The following is a 9721-nucleotide window of genomic DNA, read 5'->3' as shown; positions in this document are numbered from 1 at the left end:
GAAAAGCACCTGGCTCCTGGCTCCTGCCATCGGATCAGCGCGGTGCGCTGGCCGCAGCGCGCCGGCCGCGGCAGCCATTGGAGGGTGAACCAACGGCAAAAGGAAGACCTTTCTCTCTGTCTCTCTCACTGTCCACTCTGCCTGTAAAAAAAATAAATAAATAAATAAAAATAAATAAAAAGGAGTTGTGAGGCCGGCGCCGCGGCTCACTAGGCTAATCCTCCACCTTGCGGCGCCGGCACACCGGGTTCTAGTCCCGGTCGGGGCGCCGGATTCTGTCCCGGTTGCCCCTCTTCCAGGCCAGCTCTCTGCTGTGGCCTGGGAGTGCAGTGGAGGATGGCCCAAGTGCTTGGGCCCTGCACCTGCATGGGAGACCAGGAGAAGCACCTGGCTCCTGCCTTCGGATAGGCGTGGTGCGCCGGCTGCAGCGCACTGGCCGCGGCAGCCATTGGAGGTGAACCAACGGCAAAGGAAGACCTTTCTCTCTGTCTCTCTCTCTCACTGTCCACTCTGCTGTAAAAAAAGAAAAAAAAAAAAAAAGGAATTGTGTAGCCTTCGGCACCAGCATCCCTTGTGGTGCTGGTTCGAGTCCCGGCTGCTCCTCTTCCGATCCTGCTATCTGCTTATGGCCTAGAGAAGCAGTGGAAAATGGCCCAAGTGCTTGGGCCCCTGTACCCAGAAGAAGCTCCCGACTCCTGGCTTCGGATTGGCATTGCAGCCATTTGGATCTGGCCATTGCAGCCATTTGGGGACTGAACCAGCCGGTGGAAGACCTCTCTCTCTGTCCGGCATAACTCTGACTTCCAGACAAATCTTTTTTAAAAAAACTAGGCGGTTATTACCTCCATTAAAAAATGCAGTTGAAAATATTATTTAAAAAAGGAACCCCCATGTTTCAGTTCCCCCAGGTGCAAATTGGAGATAACAGTTGTACCTTTCTCGTAGCCTTTCCGTGGAGCTGGACCTCCAGGGAAGCTTGGCGCTACGCCTGAGGCATGCTAGGAGTTCCATACATGTATGTATGTGTCACTGCTCTATCGCCTGCTGGGGAGGACCCAGGGGACCTGGCAGGTGTAGGGGAGCCTGCAGGGGAGAGGCCTTGGCAGCAAGGGTCATGTCTTCCCATGAGTCTGAGAGGCTGGTCAGCAGGTGCGTGTGTTCACATCTGGATTTTACAGATACACCACTTGTGGCGGGGGAGTGACTTGGGGGCGTCCACCTTGCCCACCAGGACAGCAGCAGCGCATCACCTGGACTGGTCCACAAGTGACAACACTACGCCACAGGTGAAGCTCCAGGCCGAGGGACGTCTCCCTGGGGGTGAAGAACGTGAATGGCACGGCCTTTAGCTCTGGCAAAGGCACAGGGGAGGGGAACGCAGGAGGAGCCGTGTACCCCTCCTCCCTGCTGTCCCCACCACTTGCTGGGCACGTTGGGCGTCAGCCTCTGGGCTTGCCACCCAGGAAGAGGCTCTTGCCCCTCCCTTGTCTGCGAGCCTCTGGGATGCCCCAGCAGCCCAGGTTCCATGGAGGCAGCAGGGCCAGTCCAGCAGAGGGAAGTCGCTGGAAACCAGATGGCCATGCGGGGTGCAGCTGCAGGAGTTAACCGGGCGCCTGGGAGCGCAGCAGCCCAGCGTGCACAGCGCCCCCAGGTGGCAGCCCGAGGAATGGTATCTGAGACAACCCCAGAGTCAGCCGCTGAATTCCCAGTGTTCCTGGAAGGAGCCTCACCCACAGCTTTTCCTGCGCCGCCCTGGGCCATGTGCTGGGTGACACAGTCAGACTGGCCGGCACACTGCGCTCGCTGTGGGAGAGGTCCGGAAAAGAAGGGCACAGCTTGTTTCAAGGTCCCGGATCTGCTGACTGCGTTCCCACAGCCACGCAGCCCCCAGCCCTGGTGACCGTTCCTCAAGTCCGGCAGGCCCGGCTCCTCCAGCTCCCACGACCATTTCCGGCGGTGCCCTGGTGGCTTAGCTCACGTGGCCACCTGCGCCCTCCACGCCTCTCTCCCCACGGGGCACAGCCTCCCATGCCAGCTTTCTCTTCTGCCGGGCTGACCACCGCAGGCCCTCCAGCAGGTGGTCCACTCCCCCTGTTATGGACAGTGCTCCGGGCTGACCACCGCAGGCCCTCCAGCAGGTGGTCCACTCCCCCTGTTATGGACAGTGCTCCGGGCTGACCACGGCAGGCCCTCCAGCAGGTGGTCCACCCCTCCCTGTTACGGACAGTGCTCTGGGCTATCTGAATCCAGAGTGCACCAGGCATTGCTGCACTTCCCTCCTCCCCCGCTCCCCCGCGGAGGCTCCAGGCAGTTGCCGGGTCTGGGGGGACGCTAGGAGGCTACCCACTCTACGGAGGAGGCACTCACACGCCCCACCCCAGGCAGGCCTTTGTGAGAAATGTCCCTTCTCTCTCGACATCCGCACAACGCAACTTGGGGTGGACCTGTCCCTGCCGCCCGCCTGGTGCGACAAAACGAAGGGCGGTAGCCGTCCCTGGCCTCTGTCCCCAGGCCCGTGGGCCAGCGCAAAGTGGAAGGAGTTCGCCCGCCTGGACGGCCCTCGAGTTCCAACCTTGTGTGGCCGCCCTCTGGGTCTCAGTGGCCACCTGGGCGAACTGGAAGAGAAGCGCTCGGGCATGGCAGCCCCCAAGGCCCGAGCGCCCCAGGCGCGGCGGGGCCAGGCGGCACTCGGGCCCCGCGGCGGGGCGGGGCGGGGCGGGGCGCAGGCGGCGCGGGGGCGGGCCCGAGGCTTAAGCCGGGCGCCCGCGGGGTCCCCGCCCCAGAGCGCGGCGGAGGCGGAGCGCAGCGAGGTAGCGCGAAGCAGAGGCCTGGCCGGCAGCCGCTCCGCCTCCCCGGCCCGCACAGCTTCGACGGCCGCGGCGCGGGCTCCTCCGGGCGCCCGAGGGGGCGCGCATGGAGCGCGGGAGAAGGCCCTGAGCTCGGGGTCGCGGCGCCGCGGGCGGCACCATGGCCCTGGAGCAAGCGCTGCAGGCGGCGCGGCAGGGCGAGCTGGACGTGCTCAGGTCCCTGCACGCCGCCGGGCTGCTGGGCCCCTCGCTGCGGGACGCGCTGGACGCGCTGCCCGTGCACCATGCGGCCCGCGCCGGCAGGCTGCACTGTCTGCGCTTCCTGGTGGAGGAGGCAGCCCTGCCCGCCGCGTCCCGGGCGCGCAACGGCGCCACGCCAGCCCACGACGCCGCCGCCACCGGCCACCTGGCCTGCCTGCAGTGGCTGCTCTCGCAGGGCGGCTGCAGAGTGCAGGTGGGTCCGCGCCGCGCGTCCCTCCCAGGACACGGTTCTGGCTCAGAGGGCTCAAGGGTGGGTGGGGCTGGGCCCTCCTGGCCTCTGGGGCTTTGGGTAGGGTGGACTCCTTGGCAGGCCCCGGTTGCTCTCAGGAGAGCCCCCTGGGAGACGGGGAATCAGATGGGGCTGGAATCAGAAGCCCTGCAGGACCAGTCCAGAGCGGGTGGGCAAAGCTCACAGCCCACCCCAGGCCGAGCTGCAGGTGTCCGGCTGCCAGGACGTGGGGGAAGTGTGTTGGGGCCGAGGTGAGTGGAGGTGTCTCCAGGACCCAGGTGAACCCCAGGATATCCGTTCTAACCTGCTTCCTAAGCCCCTGACCCCCCCCCCCCCCCAGCACGGAGGAGTGACCTCTGTCCTCCCCTCCCCTCCCCCCAGGCCTGGCTGCTGAGGAGGGAGCCAGGTGGCCCAGACAAAGCTCTAAGCACCAGGAACAAGCAGTGCGGAGCCCTCAGGCGCGCATTCTTGTCTTGCTGGAGGCAAGGGCATGGGGTGGGGTGCGGATGGGGGCAGCCACCGAGGCCAGACCCAGAGGGTCCTGTGGGCGGAGGTCAGGGATCTGAGTGATGTTGTTGGGGGGCGGAGGCAGCCACCAGAGGGAGGGAGAACTGATTTCCCGCTGGGAAAGATTGCTGGATTAGCTGGAAAAGACCGGACGGAGACAGCCGTGGGCTGGCTTGCTGTGTCCCAAAGATGGCCAGACACACCCCACACTCTTCCACCCCTCCTGGGAGGTGGCCCGGCCTCTTATCTCCTGGCTGGCCCTGTTATCGGGGGTTCCTGGGCACTGGCCCCTGCCCACTCTTCTGGCCGGAAGCCTCCCTTCCCTCCCTGACCCCCGTGTCCAGGCCTGGCCGGAAGCCTCCCCTCCCTCCCTGACCCCCGTGTCCAGGCCTGGCCGGAAGCCTCCCTGGGCACTGCACAGGGGTGGAGGCAGCAGGTGGCCTTGTGCCCAGCTTATCAAGCCTCCTGCCCTCAACGCCCAGCAGGCTTGGGTGCTGGGGGCCGAAGTGTGGGGGAGATGACCTCGATCCCTGGCCCTGCCCGGCCCTGAGAGATAAGCAGCTTAGGGTGCAGGCTGCAGCACGTGAGGCTCCCGGGGCCTGTGCAGCCGGAAGCCTGCGGCCCTGTCCTCACCGCCACTGCCGCCCAGAGCCGCAGAGTGTCAGGACCCCTGAGAGACTCGGACCGAACGGGCAGGCCAAATCTCAGCAGGTGCTTCCCCGTGGCCCTGCTCAGGTCGCCTCTAGCCAGCCCGCCCCCTGGGCACAGGGTCACAGAACACACCCGTCAGTCACTCACTGGTCCTCCTTGGGTTTTCGAACACATGGGAGGGGCTTGGCGGCCCCCTCCCCCTCTGGGGCCATTTGTTCTCTGCTGACAGAGGCTGTGGCCCCCACGGCACTGGCCGTGTCCGATGTGCTTGTTCCTATGGTTCCTGCAGGAGCCCCGTGTTCTCCTCCCACGGAGATCTGCCCTCTTCAAGCTTGGCGTCTCTGGCCAGTTCCCCCTGCCTGGGTCACTGCTCGGCCACGGCTGTCCCCAAGTGCCCACTGTCTGCACTTCCAGACCTTAGCGAGCCGTGCCCTCCCCTCCCTGCTGCCCCGGCCCCTTCCCTGTGTCCCTGCCCGCCTCTCTGTGGTCTGGTGAGCTTGGCACTAGGGGAGTGTTCTGTTCCAGAGCCAGTGCCCAGCTCCCAAATGTGCCAGTCTCTGGGTTCCTGAAATTCCCCTCCCTGCCCAGAGCCCAGGAGCGGCCCCGGTAGCCCCCTTCCCTGACAGGTGCACAGTGGGCTATACATGGATGGCACATTCAGTGAGGCCAGCCTCACCTCCTCTGGGGTGCCTCAGGGAGGGGGGTCAGTCCAAGCTTCTCCCAGGGGTCACCGCGAACCCATACCCCCCACCACTGCAGACCGCCCAGTCCTACCCTCCAGCACCCAGAAACTTCTCCACAGAGGCCAGTGTACAGCCTGTGCCCATGCTGGTGCCAGGGCAGCCACTGGAGGGCAGTTTTCTGCAGAGGTTGGGTTGTATCAGGTGCACCAAGATGGAGGCCGGGGTCCCTTGTGGACAACTGGGGTTGGGGAGAGGCTGGCGCACAGGGTACCCCCCCAATCCTGAAGCCCATCTGGTTCAGCCCCGATAGCCACCCTCCCCAACCCTGCTCAGCTTGGCAACTCCCATGCACTCATTCAGATGTCCGTGAGCCCCTGGAAGTGAGGCTGTGTGGCCCCAGGCCTGGAGCCGGGCCTCCCGCCGTGCGGACAGGACCCCAAGTCCTGAGAGGCTGCTTCGTGCAGGCGTGTTCCAGCCATGGCCTGCAGGCCTCCCAAAGCCCCATCGATGGTGCTGCTTGTAGACTGAGGTTCCAGCAGGGCCACCGAGTTGCCCAAGGACAGAAGCAGGATTCAGACTCGTGGGATCAGCTCACCCCCAAAAGACGTGGCAGGACAAGGCCTGGGCCCCCTCTCGGGAGGGCGGAGGGAACAGAAGTGGCCCCCAGCTGCCGGGAGCTGCAGGACCTCAACCAGCCCCCCTCCCACGCAGGACAAAGACAATTCTGGTGCCACAGTTCTGCATCTGGCTGCCCGCTTCGGCCACCCCGAGGTGGTGAGCTGGCTGCTGCGTCATGGCGGTGGGGACCCCACCGCGGCCACAGACACGGGCGCCCTGCCTGTCCACTATGCTGCCGCCAAAGGAGACTTCCCCTCCCTGAGGCTTCTCGTCGGGAGCTACCCTGAGTAAGGAAGGGGCCGCTGGGGGTGGGGGTGGGGTGGGCCAGGGTCTGGGGGTGTCTGGAGATGCGGTGCCTCTCGTACGCCGGGGGTGCTGGAGGGTGGCGGAGGGCCAGGCCAGAGGCAGCTGCTCGCCACGCCCACGCTGAAACCTCACCTTTCCCGCTGTCCTCGGCAGAGCTGCCCACCACCACCCTCCCCAGGCCCCACAAGCAGTTCTGGCCCTCCCCTCCCCCAGCCCGCACCCTCTGCAGAGCGCGGGGGAGGCTGGCACGAAGGCCAGGGTCATTGCTCCTCCCTCGGGGTGCTTGCCAGCCCGCAGCAGGTGGCTTTGCCTCGCTCTGGCCTGTGCTTGTTTGCAGGACTGTTTTGAATGGGGTGGCAGAGGCAGAGTTCCTCCTGGCCCCTGAGCCCGTGGCCAGGCCGTCCAGAGAACGGCTTGTCATTCCTAGAGCCACCCCCTCCCATGGCGGGCACTGGGGCTCCCAGGCCTCCGGGGGCCTTAGCCTGGGCGGCCAGGCCGAGTGGTGAGCTGCGAGCCCTCTGGTGCAGCAGGGCCATCAGATGGGCTCGGGCAGGGCAGGAGTCACCGGGAGTCGGGGGAGGGAGAGAGACCCATCTTAAGTGCACATGGGGGAAGCAGGGGTCTTTGGGAAAAGCTGCCCAGATACTGTGTGTGGGGAGCAATCCGGACTAGACTAAGTTGCTCGAATTAGGACTTATTCTATGCATCTGCTCTCCCACAATATGGCGCTGGGAGAGAAGTAAACAGCTTCCGCACAGCTGCCTCCAGTTCAACCAATTAACTGTAGGACTTGCTCCTGATTGGAGAGCAGCGTACTCAGCCGAGTTGGGATTGGCGGAGGAGGACTATAAAGGAGGAGAGAGACGGCATGCACCAGGAACATCTATGGGGAACATCTAAGGGAACCCGTGCAGCCCCCGAGAGAACCGGCCGGTGGTGTGCCGCTCCCCTGCGGAAGTGGGGAATGCGGCCAGGGGGAACTGCCCTTCCACGGAGGTGGAAGGGATAGTAGCCAACCCGGGGAAGAACCAGCAGCAAACCCGGGGAGGGCCGAGCAGACAGAAAGAACAGCGCAGGGTCCTGTGTCGTTCCCCCACGAAGACGGGGAGCGACATAATGGTGCCGTGACTCGGATATGAAGCCTAGGCAGGGCTTAGTGTCGTTCCTCCACGAAGAGGGGGAGCGACATAATGGTGCCGTGACTCGGATAGGAAACCTAGGACGGATAGCAAACTTAGGAGGGAAGAAACGGGAAGAAACGGGAAGAATTGGGAAAATACCGGAGAGAGAGACTAGCAAACAGCCTAGGGAAAAGCCGGACGAAAAAGGTGCCGGAAGAAGCTATTAAGCCTAGGCATAGACTCAGATACGGACTACGGGGGGAAGCTGGGAGAAATCTTTAAGGTCGAAAGTGAAAGCTAGAACAAACAGACTCGGACGCGGACTGTGGGGAGAGGCCAGGAGAAATGAGGGAGGAATATCGTTGGAAGAAAGCTTGGGAAATATACCGGGTAGAGAAAAATGTTAGGGAAATTGAAGCCGCGGGGGGCAGGCCGAGGCGGAAACGAAAGCCACTTTGGGGTTCTCAAGTTAGCCCGGGAATAGGGGGCGAAAAGTTGAAACCAGAAGCTGAGACGTAAGCCAGATTGGGATCCGTCTGATTAGCCCGGGGAGCAAAGGACGGGAAGCCAGATCGTGGGGCGGAGACGTACGCTGGGTTGAATTCGCCAGGCTAGCCCGGGGAACTTAGATTGAATCCTAGTGGCGGAGACGCAAGCTACGCTGTGTTACTCGCGGAAGCCGCCGCGTGCAGAGAGAGCACGGGGCGTGAATAGATAGGGAACGCTGGCGTAGGCCGTGGTTCAGACGCGAAAGGGTTAAGCGTGGAGACCGCGGACCGCGCAAAGCCGGGAAGCCGCGCAGAGAGGCGCGCGGGCTGAAGCGGCGCAGAGCCGGGAACCCGCCGGCGGGGCGAGGTGCCGGAAAGCCGCAGGGATAAGAGAAACAGAAGTTTGGAAGTGAAGTAAAAGAGAAATGGGAATGCTGGAAGATAGAAGTGAAATGGGAGAGGTAGGAATGCCCGGAGATAGAGAAATAGAGAAAAATAAGGCCTCCCCTCAACATGCCAATTAGAAGGCTTGGATTCGGTTTGCCTGATAGGTTTTGTAAACACCTGCAGGCAGTTCTAGCAGAGCAGAGCATGCGCTGCAGGGCACCGAACACAGGCACGCATCAGCGCCTAAAAACCTCCACACAATGGCGAAGAGAGGACCCGGATTCGGTTTTCCTGATTGATAGGACTTGTAAGAGCCTGTGGCAACTCTAGCAAGTACAGCAGAGTGTGTGCTGCGGGACACCGAAGACAGGCGCGTATCAACGCCAAAAAATAAAAAGAAAGGGGGATCTGTGGGGAGCAATCCGGACTAGACTAAGTTGCTCGAATTAGGACTTATTCTATGCATCTGCTCTCCCACAATATGGCGCTGGGAGAGAAGTAAACAGCTTCCGCACAGCTGCCTCCAGTTCAACCAATTAACTGTAGGACTTGCTCCTGATTGGAGAGCAGCGTACTCAGCCGAGTTGGGATTGGCGGAGGAGGACTATAAAGGAGGAGAGAGACGGCATGCACCAGGAACATCTATGGGGAACATCTAAGGGAACCCGTGCAGCCCCCGAGAGAACCGGCCGGTGGTGTGCCGCTCCCCTGCGGAAGTGGGGAATGCGGCCAGGGGGAACTGCCCTTCCACGGAGGTGGAAGGGATAGTAGCCAACCCGGGGAAGAACCAGCAGCAAACCCGGGGAGGGCCGAGCAGACAGAAAGAACAGCGCAGGGTCCTGTGTCGTTCCCCCACGAAGACGGGGAGCGACATAATGGTGCCGTGACTCGGATATGAAGCCTAGGCAGGGCTTAGTGTCGTTCCTCCACGAAGAGGGGGAGCGACACTGTGTGATAGAACGGGTATGCCAGTGGCCAAGGGGGCCTGAGGCAGGGAGGCTGGACCGGGCACTTTGTCAGTCCAAGTAGGTACCTGAGCCAATGGACCCAGCCTCAAGAGGAGAGCAATAAGAGGTAAAGGGGTCTGGCCTGTCCCCAGCACTGGTCTGCTCCTGAGGGCACCTGCAGGGCCACCAGCCACCAGGGAGCAGGTGGCAGGCCCTGAGCAAGGTGGCCAGAGGGGGCAGCCTCATGGGCCCAGGGACCCTGGAGTGGGTGGAGCAGGCTGGACTCCAGTTTTTTCCTGCCCAGGACGGACAGGATGCACCTGCTGCTGTTCTTGCTAAGCAAGCACTGGGCTCGGGGCTCTCTGCATACTCAGCCTTGCCTGGTGGCCACTTGGACGCGAATCGTCTGCCACTGGATGAGCTGGGGTTTGGGTCATGTCAGAGCGGGGGAACTTAGAGAAAGAGGGCAGGGGGCCCAGAGACCGGAGTGCAGGGTCGCCACCTGACACCTTAGCAGCCCTGGGACTTTGCCGCAGACCCCTGTCAGACCCTGGCAGCCACACAGGTGATGTCCCCGCCCCCCGGTGGGACTGTGGTGTGTCGGTCTCACCCCCTCACTTGGAGCAGAGGACACAGAGTCCTGAGGGGAGGGACAGGCTGTGGCTGTGCCCGGCGAGGAAGCCCCTCCCGCACTTGCTGCCTCCCGTCACACCTGA

General features: G+C 63.1%; 1 protein-coding gene across 5 annotated transcripts in view; it reads left to right on the top strand.

The window, feature by feature from the left end:
• The first annotated feature begins 2772 nt into the window (after window positions 1-2772).
• Window positions 2773-9721, top strand: part of LOC100354197 (espin) — a 28706-nt gene continuing 21757 nt past the window's right edge. For 4 of the 5 annotated variants that reach the window (XM_051856908.2, XM_051856906.2, XM_051856907.2 and 1 more), the window contains exons 1-2: window positions 2773-3261; window positions 5850-6043. In XM_051856908.2, coding sequence (XP_051712868.2) covers window positions 2968-3261; window positions 5850-6043 — 488 coding nt within the window. In that variant the 5' untranslated portion in view covers window positions 2773-2967. The remainder of the gene's footprint in view (window positions 3262-5849; window positions 6044-9721) is intronic. The other variant, XM_008265992.4, reaches the window with a different exon arrangement.

The sequence above is a fragment of the Oryctolagus cuniculus genome, chromosome 7 (genome assembly GCF_964237555.1).
Source record: "Oryctolagus cuniculus chromosome 7, mOryCun1.1, whole genome shotgun sequence".
Lineage (NCBI taxonomy): Eukaryota > Metazoa > Chordata > Mammalia > Lagomorpha > Leporidae > Oryctolagus > Oryctolagus cuniculus.
The sequence above is the reverse complement of the archived record's forward strand: the minus strand, read 5'-3'. Positions and strand labels throughout refer to the sequence as shown.